The following is a 13,607-nucleotide window of genomic DNA, read 5'->3' on the forward strand; positions in this document are numbered from 1 at the left end:
CCTATAATGGATATTCTTATTCACAGATTCCATGGCCAGAAGCGACCATTGTGATCATCTAGCTTGAGCTCCTGCATCAACATAGGCCATAGAACTTTCCACAAAGCAATTCCAAGAGCATCTTTAACAAAAACATGCAAACCTTGACCAGGGGCACTGGAACAATTTCTGTAGTGGGGTTGCTGAGAGCCATTGAACCAAACTGTAAACTCTGTGTATGATGGAAACTACTTCAAGCCAGGGGTGCAGCAGCACCCCCAGCGCTCCTAGTTCCCGTAACTATGATCTTGATTTAAAAATGGCCAGTTATGGAAAATCTACCTCAACCCTTGATAAGTTATTCCAATGGTTAATTACTCTCACTGTCAAAAATTTACAGCTTATTTCTAGTCTAACTTTGTCCAGCTTCAACTTCTAGCCAACGGACTATTTTAAACCTTTCTCTGCTACACTGAATAGACCAGGGGTAGGCAACCTATGGTACGCATGCCAAAGGTGGCACGCGAGCAGATTTTCAGTGGCATTCACACTGCCCAGGTCCTGGCCATCGGTCCAGGGGGCTCTGCATTTTAATTTAATTTTAAATGAAGCTTCTTAAAACCTTATTTACTTTACATATAACAATAGTTTAGTTATATATTATAGACTTAAAGAAAGAAACCTTCTAAAAACGTTAACATGTATTACTGGCACGTGAAACCTTAAATTAGAGTGAATAAATGAAGACTCGGCACACCACTTCTAAAAGGTTGCCAACCCCTGGAATAGACTGAAGAGCCCATTATTAAGTATCTGTTCCCCATGTAGGTATTTACAGCCTGTAAGCAAGTCACCCCTTAGCCTTCTCTTTGTTAAAATAAATACATTGAGCTCTTTGAATCTATCACTGTAAGGTAGGTTTTCCAATGCTTAAATCATTCTCCTGGTTCATCTCTGAATCCTCTCCAATTTTTCAACACTTGTTAAATTGTGGACACTAGAGACAGACAGTATTCCAGCAACAGCCAAACCAGGGCCAAATACAGATATAATATAACCTCTCTATTCCTACTCAAGATTCCCCTGTTTATCCACCCATCAATCACATCAACCTTTTTAGCCACAGCATCACACTGCAGCTCAGGTTCAACTGATATCTACTGCGATCCCGAAATCTTCTTGAGAGAGAATCCTCCATCTTTTTCCTAAACATTTATCTTTAGCTATGTTAAAACGCATACTATTTGTTTGCACCCAGTCTCCCAAGAGGTCCAGATTGCTGTGAATCAGTGGCCTGTCCTCCTCATTATTTATCACTCTCCCATTTTTTGAGCCATCTGCAAACTTTATCAGTGATAATTTTATGTTTTTTAATCAAAATGTTGTGCAGTATCTTATTTTGAAACTTCCAGATTTGAGAGTGAAAACCAGATGGAGGGGATAAGTGAACAGGGCTGTGTTCATAGCACACAAACCCCTAAATGGGGAGCCTGAACTGGAGAGAGCCCTATCTCCATTCTTCTAATCGAGAATAGGGCAAAACCTAGTAGATATTTTGCAGATGAAGTAGTTGCAGATAGAAAGACAACTGAACAGGCCTGGCCAAACTGCTTCATCAGATGAATGACATTATATGAGCTTAACTCTCTACCGCCTCGGATCTCCAACTTCCAGCATGATGGCTTACCATCAACTAGGCTAGGCTAGAGGGACACTTGAAAAATACACTTATTACAGTTTCTCACAGTATGTGTGTTTAAAACAAAAAAGATTTCTCTTCCTAACAACCTGTCCTGTTCCTACCTACCGTAAAAATCACAATAGTTTATTTGTGGCATCATATACAATTGCTATGGAAATGACTGGTGACGGAGTGGATGATTTAATTGTACTGTATGAGTAAACCAGTTTCTGTTTGTAGAATTACCATAATGTTACCACTCGTGGAAAGGAACAAAAAGTATTTGAAAGACAAAGGCCTAGTATTAAAGTTTTGCTGTTGAAAGATTTTTTGCCGAGTATTTAAATCTGAATTTCCATAAGATTACTGAGTTCATATACCAGAAAATTCTGAAACGGACAAACTTTCTGTCAAGGAGACTGACTGAATCAGGAAGTCAGCATTCACCCAAGAATCTATTTAAAAAAAAAAATGTACGTTAACTCAGAGTAGAAATGAAGACAGTTATCTGAATTGCTTAGAAAGCTCTATTGTTCACACTTTCAAAGGATTCCATGCTCCCTCTCCCCCAAGAACAGAATGGGGCATGTATGAAGTGGGTGGAGGGCAGGGGAAAAGCATGAAGTCTTGTGGAGGAGAAAACAAACAGAAATATACAGCTTTAGATATGGATGTCTTAAATTTTAAAATGTGAAATCCTACCTCCCATTGCAAGTGAGGCGGGATATTTCTGATCTGAAGTTTCCGACTCCTGCAGACGAATTAAAGAAAACAGTTAAAAAACAGAAAAAGCATCAATAGCAAAAAGTGTACATTTAAACATATTTTCTAATAAAATAGGCAGAAGCAGATCCACAGTACACAAAAGGCAAAACAATGAAGTACAAAGGGAGGAAGTTAGATCAAAACCAATTTAAGTCCAAGTCCATCAAACTGTTACAGTAAAATTTGTTTTACATGTGGCAGCTGTGATGTTTCATAAAGGCATGTAGCTTGAAAGCTACTTTCATTAAACCTTTTCAAGCAAGACGGGAGTATCTAGCTTTTTGTATACAAAAGCATATATTCTTTGCTGCTTTTACAGATCCAGACTAACACGGCTACCCCTCTGATACAAAATACTAGTTTTCCACCCCTCACTGTTTTTGAGAAAAAAAGTTATACCACGAGGTTTCCAACAGGAAACTTCAAATATTAACTGCATTCTACAGCCCCAGCAAAAACAAAAACAAAAAACAAATCCCTTGATAAATAGGTTTGGTTTGAGATTTAAGGGCTTGCCTAACTGATCACATTTTAACACCTGAATTCCTGACATTCTCTGCCTCCAAAGTAAAAAATCATGAAACTAGTTCATTATATTTTCACATCAAATTTATATTAGCTTTCAGTCACTTATCTAGTCAACAAAATATTTATTTTTATGTACTACAGCAAAGCCCAGTAATGTTCTGACTAGATTCTTGGCCAAACCTTTTGTCTCCTCCCTTCCCCCAAAGCAAGAGAACAAATAAATGCCAGAGATGCCACATAGCCCCTGGGATTCTCAAGAATGTGTAGATTAACACAGCTCTAGCTGTACTTAGGTAGTGTGCACGAGCATATGGCCAGTTAAGCTATTCTTGTAAGAAATCATCAAAATGGATAACATTATACCATAAAAAGAATCACTAAAAACCCTTTGGAGGAATATGGGGTGCAACTAAGTCTTAGTTGGCTAAGAATAGCTGAAGAAACACTTGCCTCAGAATAGACTCATAGACTCATAGACTCTAGGACTGGAAGGGACCTCGAGAGGTCATCGAGTCCAGTCCCCTGCCCTCATGGCAGGACCAAATACTGTCTAGACCATCCCTGATAGACATTTATCTAACCTACTCTTAAATATCTCCAGAGATGGAGATTCCACAACTTCCCTAGGCAATCTATTCCAGTGTTTAACTACCCTGACAGTTAGGAACTTTTTCCTAATGTCCACCCTAAATCTCCCTTGCTGCAGTTTAAGCCCATTGCTCCTTGTTCTATCATTGGAGGCTAAGGTGAACAAGTTTTCTCCCTCCTCCTGATGACACCCTTTTAGATACCTGAAAACTGCTATCATGTCCCCTCTCAGTCTTCTCTTTTCCAAACTAAACAAACCCAATTCCTTCAGCCTTCCTTCATAGGTCATGTTCTCAAGACCTTTAATCATTCTTGTTGCTCTTCTCTGGACCCTCTCCAATTTCTCCACATCTTTCTTGAAATGCGGTGCCCAGAACTGGACACAATACTCCAGTTGGGGCCTAACCAGCGCAGAGTAAAGCGGAAGAATGACTTCTCGTGTCTTGTTTACAACACACCTGTTAATGCATCCCAGAATCACGTTTGCTTTTTTTGCAACAGTATCACACTGTTGACTCATATTAAGCTTGTGGTCCACTATGACCCCTAGATCTCTTTCTGCCATACTCCTTCCTAGACAGTCTCCTCCCATTCTGTATGTGTGAAACTGATTGTTCCTTCCTAAGTGGAGCACTTTGCATTTATCTTTATTGAACTTCATCCTGTTTACCTCAGACCATTTCTCCAACTTGTCCAGATCATTTTGAATTTTGACCCTGTCCTCCAAAGCAGTTGCAATCCCTCCCAGTTTGGTATCATCTGCAAACTTAATAAGCGTACTTTCTATGCCAACATCTAAATCGTTGATGAAGATATTGAACAGAACCGGTCCCAAAACAGAACCCTGCGGAACCCCACTTGTTATACCTTTCCAGCAGGATTGGGAGCCATTAACAACTACTCTCTGAGTACGGTTATCCAGCCAGTTATGCACCCACCTTATAGTAGCCCCATCTAAATTGTACTTTCCTAGCTTATCTATAAGAATATCATGCGAGACTGTATCAAATGCCTTACTGAAGTCTAGATATATCACATCCACCGCTTCTCCCTTATCCACAAGGCTCGTTATCCTATCAAAGAATGTTATCAGATTAGTTTGACATGATTTGTTCTTTACAAATCCATGCTGGCTATTCCCTATCACCTTACCACCTTCCAAGTGTTTGCAGATGATTTCTTTGATTACCTGCTCCATTATCTTCCCTGGCACAGAAGTTAAACTAACTGGTCTGTAGTTTCCTGGGTTGTTTTTATTTCCCTTTTTATAGATGGGCACTATATTTGCCCCCTTCCAGTCTTCTGGAATCTCCCCCGTCTCCCATGATTTCCCAAAGATAATAGCTAGAGGCTCAGATACCTCTTCTATTAACTCCTTCAGTATTCTAGGATGCATTTCATCAGGCCCTGGTGACTTGCAGGCATCTAACTTTTCTAAGTGAATTTTTACTTGCTCTTTGCTTATTTTCTCTTCTAAATCAACCCTCTTCCCGTAAGCATTCACTATACTAGACATTCCTTCAGACTTCTCAGTGAAGACCGAAACAAAGAAGTCATTAAGCATCTCTGCCATTTCCAAGTCTCCCGTTACTGTTACCCCCTCCTCATTGAGCAGTGGGCCTACCCTGTCCTTAGTCTTCCTCTTGCTTCGAATGTATTGATAAATACATAACAATTGGTTCAAACACACAGTATTTTGCTTTCCGATGTTTTAAAAGTTTAAAGTTTGTTTATAAAATGATCTGTATCAAAGTTTTGTGATGTTGCAAAAAAGTAAAACAATTTTTAAAAATAAAACAAACCAAACATGTACAGGCAAGTAGTGTCTTATGACAAAGTAGACTGTGCTCCCTTCTAAGGATATTCTTGCCCAACAGCAGCATGGAAGGCAATCTTTTTCCTCTATGCACATTTCTTCTGGAATGGAAACCTTCTCTCACCCTCACTTACTCACCTTTCCAACTAGTTTTTACATCTTGAAATACTGTGTTCAAAAGGCCTCTTGTGTTAAACCAAACTCCAGTTGTATCCTTAACATTTTTGGTGCATGAAGGTTCCCCTGAGAAGGTAATTACCAGGTCCAGTATTCTAGCCATACTGTGTAAATAGCCCACTTCCATATCATCTATTTTTGATGGGCAATTAAATTGACTAAAATAGCAGCTATCTTCTCAAAAAAGTTAACTCTGAATATGAATGGATACCAACTGCAACGTAATTGTAGAAGTATTTTTTATATATCTACTTTCTTAAATAGATAAAACACATGTTTGGCCACCTCATGGTGGAGTTCGCAATCAAGTGGACAGAATAAAAGTGGTCTCCAATATAAATAAATGAATAATAAACTAGACTCCTGAATTTTGATTTCCAAGATTTATAGAACAAAGTCTGCTGGCAAAAGTCTGGAGCTACTTCAGCCTAAGAAGCAATGTGAAAAGTCTGAATATTTGGAGAAATCTTTGCAATCTCAGGCAACTTTATTGTTAAGGCCTTTTCATAATAAGGTTAAAAAGTCTACATCTGTGATACACTGTCCTGGTGTTATCAAAACACTCTTACTCTTCAACGCAACAGTAAAACTGAATGGATGAATGTATATTTTATAGTCAAGTCCGTAATCACAGTTTAAAGTATTAGAAGATTTCAAGGGAAAGTACCAGTCATCTAAATGCTGTTCAATGTGCTTCAAAAGTGAGGTATGTTGTTATAGTCTTGCTCATTTGTAGATTCCAATTAAAATGCACTAGAGAGCTCCGAGAGTGTCATTACTTGCTACAGAAGGATCCAAAATGTACTGACAAGTTATACCACAACAACAGTTCTAACTGAAAGAGCTCAACACCTGGTACAGAACTAGGCAACAGTATCAGAGGGGTACCTGTGTTAGTCTGGATCTGTAAAAGCAGCAAAGAATCCTGTGGCACCTTGTAGACTAACAGACGTTTTGGAGCATGAGCTTTCGGGGGGGAATACCCACTTCGTCAGATGCATCTGAAGAAGTGGGTATTCACCCACGAAAGCTCATGCTCCAAAACGTCTGTTAGCCTATAAGGTGCCACAGGATTCTTTGCTGCTTTAACTAGGCAATAGTTATTCTGAACGTATATCAGCTGGTGAATTTTATGTACACAGTTCCCTTCTTCCATTTCATCTAGCACAAAAACCCTGTGTTTCCTCAATTTTACCTCAAAACACAAGACAGACATAAAATCTAGTTTTATGCCCTCTTTTACCAGGTCTCAATCTTTTTTTTTTTTATCTACTAAACACAAAAAAAACTTGATGAAAGTTAACTTGGGCAGTCAGTTTATTTGCACGTAGAGAAGCATTTAGGGTAAAAATAAAAAAAGGACTATGTTCCTAAATGACCAGATCCCCTATCATTTGTGGAGATAGGGGAAAACTATGGCTATGGAAAGCTTTCTGAAAGCTAGCCTCAAAAAGGTGCATCTTTCACATTATGCACTTCCAAATTTATGGCAACAGTAAGACACTTATTAATACCCCGTGAAAGGTCACGTTTTTTAAATGAACACTTCACATTGTTGCTTATAAGTTTCAAGTGTAGTCAGTACAATTAGCTGTATCATTCAGCAGCCATGCTCCAAACATAACAGCCCTAACCTCATCTCTGTTGACTGCCAACAAGACTTTTATATCATCTAGTTTTTCTTATGCAGATCACAAAAATATAAGTAGAAAGGTTGAGGGGGAGGGAATCCTTTCACATTACTGTTGTACTGTAGTCAATGCAGTTAAAACACATACACACACAAAGTTCAGCCCCCACCCAGAGTCGTCATGCAACTAATGTGATAGGAGAGACCAAAGACACTTTCTAGAAAATGAGTGCAAAAAATATTTCTTCAAAAGTAAAAAGGTTTAAGGCTTTTCACCCAAAAGCAGTGGGGGGGGCGGGGAGAGGAGAGGGAGGATGCTATATCATGCCATATAGCAGTCTCACCAGGCATCAGGAATGTACAACAATGATAAATGCATGATTCTCTCAGCTTCTCAAACTTGGACAGGATTGTACCTACCACCACTGTTGTACAACTTTGGCAACATTGTTTAACAGCTTGTCATGCCAATAAAATATTATTGAATTATGTTCATCAGATCTTTGTACACACTCCCATGCAGGATCACCACACAACTTTACTTCAATAACTTCTGAGAAAGTATCATGAACCAAACCACATGCAAAATCTGTTAATATGGTCCACAGACAAATCCTGGTCACTAATTTCAGTGAGACAGACACCACTATCTAGCTTTCATTAGACCAGGATTTTTCTCCAAGAAAATACACACTTAGGGTGCTTAAGGTGTGGAATTCTCATTTTAAAAAGATGCCTCAATCCTGGAGGGATGGAAATCAAAATCTCATTCCAGAAACATTTTTCTATTTCAGTAACCATCAGCTCATGTACATCCCTTCTAAATGATGCTGCTCTCTTTGGTAAGGTATAGCACGCTAGGTTTTAATACTATAATGTGATTGTGCTCCTGGGTCATGCTCAATCACTTTTGTTATATTAATATTTATCAATGAATTAATTTATAAAAGTTAAGCCAATTGCAGTCACCCAAGATTTAAAGAAATGACTGATTCATTCTTAACTTCATGAAGGTTGTACTTATTGAATGAAATGTTTGGTGATAACCTGATACCTAAGAGTGTGCGCACATCTTAACAGAGCTTTATAATAAATCTAGTCAGTGAGACCAATTTCTCTCGTTCACCTGAGTTATACAGTTACTTATTAAAATCAGACATATGCATCTGATCTTAACAATGTGGTGTTCAGATACTTTACATATATCTCACTTTTGAAAAGTATGTTATTTCTCGCTCTCAAAATACACACAACAGTCCTCTACCAGAAAGAGTGAAATATACATTTTTTTAGTTCCTGTATTAGGCTTCCTCCGAAACCGCAACTGAAGAAAAGAACTGGATAAACTCTAATACTATTATTTCAATTGCACTTTTGGTGCAGTGTTGGAAACTGGATCCAAATACAAGTATCAATGGTGACTTGAAGAAGTGTATTAACAGGTTTATACCATGCCCACATCAGCTTTATATGCTTACAGATTTCACTGTGCTCACTGGCAGAGGAAAGTGTGGTTCTTTATTAAGTAACTGTACAGTGGTGTGTTAAAAGTCGTGTAACACAGATTACTCAACAAGCCCATTAAAGCTTATGACCAAATAAATTTGTTAGTCTCTAAGGTGCCACAAGAACTCCTCGTTGTCTCAACTAATAAAGCAATTTTTATATATCTTAGAAAAAACTTCTGAACAAGGGTAAAATCAAAATATGTTTAGGGACCCACAATGCCTGTGGCCAAGGAGAACCCTAAAGGTTTATAACAGCACTAAGCAGAGATTGTAAATGAAAGGAAATACTGAAATGATTTGCTCCTCCCAAGAACTTCTTTTGGGGTAAAGATACTCAAACACTGGTCATGCATATATCTCTGGCTTAAATACATTTCAGCATTCTCATTCCTGTATGATGAACTGGGTGATATCTGGCCAAGGCAAATTCATAGATGTCTGGGTTTTTTTCAGGGGAAGGGAGATTAAGATGTTGCTGTGCAAATGTGTTTACAAGGAATACCAAAAACACCTCCAACTTTGCTCAGAGTTCCTAATCTTTATATCCAGCATTTTACAGCAACTGAAAGATTTTGCGTCTATACTGCCATTGTGTGCAAAGTCTTTTACGAACAACTCCCATCAAAAAATGACAAGCTTGTATCAGAATTGTTTTGTAAATTATGTTGTGTGGTTATAGCTGTAGTGCAATACTCATCTATTCAATTTGACTTAAACAACCATACAGAATAAAAACATACAAATTAAGTTAACAGCTTACAAGGGAAAGATGTCAGCATAAAACCATGGCATTTGAAGTCAAAATGGTTCTCACACAGGATAGAAATGACTTCGTACATTTGAAAGGGTCATGAGTAGTCAACTCTTCTCTGAACATCTACAATTTTACTTCATATCAACTGCAAGAGCTTCAGCTTCACACAAAGTTGGAAATGAGCTGTCTTGATTTATGCAGTTAAGAACTCTAAAGAATGGAAGGGTAATTCACTTCACTTATGCCTATTTAGAATTGATAAACGGCAACCACTCATGTCTTAGTATACTGGCTAATTACCTGAAGAAACTGGACCTGGCAAAACAAAACAAAAACAAAAAACGAATAATAGTATTTTAAGACTTAAAGTTAAGATTTGTTACAAATAGTATATGGTCTAATAAAGAACTGGAGTATCTAAAAAGCTGTCCAGATATTCAAACTGGATTAGCCAAACACAGTGAATGTAAAGCTAAAGATTCTTGTACCAATAAAGCAAATTCCTGTTAATCAATCAGATTCAAATGATTTTGCTGGTTGCAGGAAAAATAAACATGACATTTATATTTTTAATTATTTATTACACCTACTGTTTAATCATAAAACAAAAATTAAAATGGTTATTAATGTCACTCTAGGTTTTGGGTTTTTTTTTAAAGTTGCTCTACCTTAGTGCCTAATGCTCTTCCAACAACCGTTTCAGCCACTGTGACAACGGAGTTATTTTTGATTCATACCAGTGAGGGGGAGAATCAGGTCCACATTCTATCATCACACAAATTAATTATTCACAAGAACTCACAATATTCTCTGTGTAGCAAATATAAAGCAGTCACACCAAGCACCAACTAAAGTAACAGCACAGTGGGAGATTTTTTAAGCTAGCAATGGAATAGCTTTTCCTGTAATTAATATTACAGTGAATTTGCTTGCCAGTAAAGTCAGGTAAGTGATTTTGAAAGACTGGGAAGATACAGTAGTTAAAATTTAATTCCTCTGTTTAAAAAGGCATGTAAGAAATTAAGCAAAACACAAAATCCTTTGAATAAAGATAAAACAAGGCACATTTATTCAGTAAATCACCTACAAGTTCCAAATAAAATTGTGGCCCCACCAGTTCATTTGCTCCTAATGAGCAATTCTGAGAAATGTTTTTTAAAAAAAACAAGTTTTGTTTTCATATCCCTTTGCTAAAAGGAGAATTACACTGCATTGCTTTTAAAAATACACACACATGAGATTGTTACCCTGGAAACTATGTTTAGAACTGACAAATGGCTAGTGAAGTTTTACATTTACAATTTGCTTTGTGTATTTCTATACAACACAGTAAGGGGGATAATTGCTATCTATCTCTTACCTAATTTGGGCCATAAGCTCCTAAAATCAAACAAAATGCTTGCAAACAGAAGGAATATTGGGGAACAGGCTTCAAATATTTAAGTTGTCAACATTGTAATATTGTTAGTATTTAAGACGGAAGATTTCTTTTGAAACAATGAAGTATTTTCCCCCTCAAAATACCAGATGAGCATGTTTAATCAAATTGCTCAACAAGAAGAGAAAGTTGCTAACTACAAGCAGTTTCTCGAATACTAAAACACAGATATACCATAGCATCTTTATTTTACTGGTGAGGGGCATCCTTGAACTGCAAATCCTACTACCACCATTCAGATTTAAAACACTGTTATTCGCACAAATGGAGGCCTAGGTAATAAGCTATGTGTTACACAGCTGTCGCACTTCCCCTCCCCCAGTTTAAGAACACCATGCGTCACTACATGCAGAACAGGAAAGGTTTTTAAGTTTCAACAAAGAAAGATCTCTCAAAACTCAAAGCATGCTAGATTTAAATTTGAGGATCTGATTCTAATCTCAGACATGATGCACGTCTAATTTTCCTTCTGCACATACAAACCCAACCACAGAAGCAGCTTTGGAGAGTTGCATACATTTATATGTAACATTCAAGATGAAAATGTGGCCCTTACCTTGTCGCACAAAGGAACATTCTGCTCTCCCTTAACAAAAAAAAAAAAGTCAAGGTATGACCAATTTTTTCCTCCACACCCCAGATGTACACAATATCTGTGTGCTTGGATCTCTCTACCAGAGATTTTTTAAGAGTTACACTGAAGTACATGTATGACCAATGTTTTATATATCTCCATTCTTATGTCGCAAACCACCAGCCATGCTACTTGACACCAGTGGAACAATTTAGTTTCAGTGTAGGCTTATATTCTAAAAGAGAAATCTTTTGGTGTGTGAAAGGCCAAGCACCTCTCTCCTTTTGTTTTGCAGACTAGATTTTTGAGGGTGGGAGTTGCTTTGGAATGCATGAAACCTAAAGGCTATTATCTATCAACATGTCCAAATCAGCTCACACTGCATAGTGAAATTATAGGCCTGTAGTCCTTATATTTATAAAAATAAATCAGGTAATAGACTTTTAGCTAAGGCCACTTCAAGACATAATTTTGACTATTTTTCACACTCCTAATTAGACTAAAATCTTATATACATTATTTGTAAATTCCCAAGTGTGGACCATAAAGAGATTTAACATGGAAAATAATTAAAAGACACTGCAACTATTACCATATTTCAATTTAAATTCTCAGCTATTTAAAGAGAAATACTTCATTTTCCAGGAGTTTTACCATAATGAAATGCTGTTTTAAGAGTTTTAACTTATTTAAAAATTGATACACCACTATACGTATGCTGTGGTGAGTTCTATCATCCATCAGTAAGAACATGGTCTTTAATTTTGCAGCCACTGAGTTTTCAAAGGATCTGTACAAGCAGCAAAGAGTCCTGTGGCACCTTAAAGACTAACAGATGTTAATTTTTTATTTTTTATCTTGAAAGTATTCTGTTAGTCTAAAAGGTGCCACAGGACTCTTTGCTGCATTTACAGATCCCGACTAACACAGCTACCCCTCTGATACTTCAATGGATCTGTGGATGCTACTCCACAGTCCCCTTTATCCCCCTCCCCTCCCCTTTAGAGAAGCTGCGCATTTATAAAGCTAGATTCTGCCTGCCCCACGCCCCATTCAGATGAAGGATCTGTATTCTTCAAACAACTGTACCTCTAACTAAACTCATTTTGTTGACTGAATGCTTTACAATTATATAGGTTTTGCCACTACTCCTCCCACTCCCCACCAACTGGTATCTGGATCATTATAAGTTGTCCACCTGAAGACTACATGAAGAACCAAACACAATGCCTTTTGCCAGCAGAAAGACACTTTCACATATGCAAAAGGATTGTTTATGAATCATCTTAGCTGCATAGCCTTCTAATCCTTTAGTAATAGCACACAATGCTAATCTTCTCCCTCCCCCTCTCCCATTTTTTTTTTAATACACCAACATAATTAAAGGCTCTTCTATCTCCTCAAATATTTTAGTGGTGCCTACTAGTGCTGCTGGTGCTGAGGCCATCAGCATTTCCATTACAAACCCAGTTTTCACAGATTTGTATCAGCCATAAGAAGCAGCTCCAAACTGAAACTTGCATACAAAGTCTCTGCTGCAAACTATAGTCGGTTTGGAGGGACTGTGTTTAAGGACAGGAGGCATTTACAATCTTCACTAGCAAGTTCTGCTATTTTTACACTTCAAGAGGGGAAAAAAAGTCATCTAAGCTTATATTAAAGCCATTTTTAGGCAAATATATGCACTAATGCCTGTAATTAAAATAGTCAACAAGTTACTTCACTTCAAAGTGCTGCTGCTGAACAGAAACAAACAATCAAAACATCTATTTCACAGATATTTTCAGAGAAGTTACTGCCTGTGTGCCCATCAGCTAGCAGCTTGATGTAAATATGTATTGATCTATCTCATTGACCATGGTTATAAAGTCTGGGGGAGGAGGGGATTTTTGGTGGGGTGAGATGATGTGGGGTTAATCCAGGAAGGACAAGTCACTAAACTGTCCTGAAGACTAAATTTAAACAATCAATGAGTGCAGTAATGTTTATAGTTAAACCTACTATTCTCTAAGTATTACCAATCCCAACGTGTTCAAAAATCATGAAATTGTCTTAAATACAATATTTTTGCCTTCTACTTTCCCCTAGCCTTTAATGTCACATTTTCAAGGTTCTTGCCACAATTATAAGGGCTAGAAACTTTTCACAATGAAATCTCAGGGTATGTCT

At 37.5% G+C, this 13,607-nt stretch overlaps 1 protein-coding gene across 1 annotated transcript in view; it reads right to left on the reverse strand.

Moving 5' to 3' along the window:
* The window catches only part of IGF2BP3 (insulin like growth factor 2 mRNA binding protein 3), a 175,932-nt gene that overhangs the window by 141,697 nt on the left and 20,628 nt on the right, over window positions 1-13,607 (reverse strand). Inside the window, exon 3 of the mRNA XM_050938628.1 lies at window positions 2,363-2,411. Coding sequence (XP_050794585.1) covers window positions 2,363-2,411 — 49 coding nt within the window. The remainder of the gene's footprint in view (window positions 1-2,362; window positions 2,412-13,607) is intronic.

This window comes from Gopherus flavomarginatus, chromosome 2 (assembly GCF_025201925.1).
Source record: "Gopherus flavomarginatus isolate rGopFla2 chromosome 2, rGopFla2.mat.asm, whole genome shotgun sequence".
In the NCBI taxonomy this organism is placed as follows: Eukaryota; Metazoa; Chordata; order Testudines; family Testudinidae; genus Gopherus; species Gopherus flavomarginatus.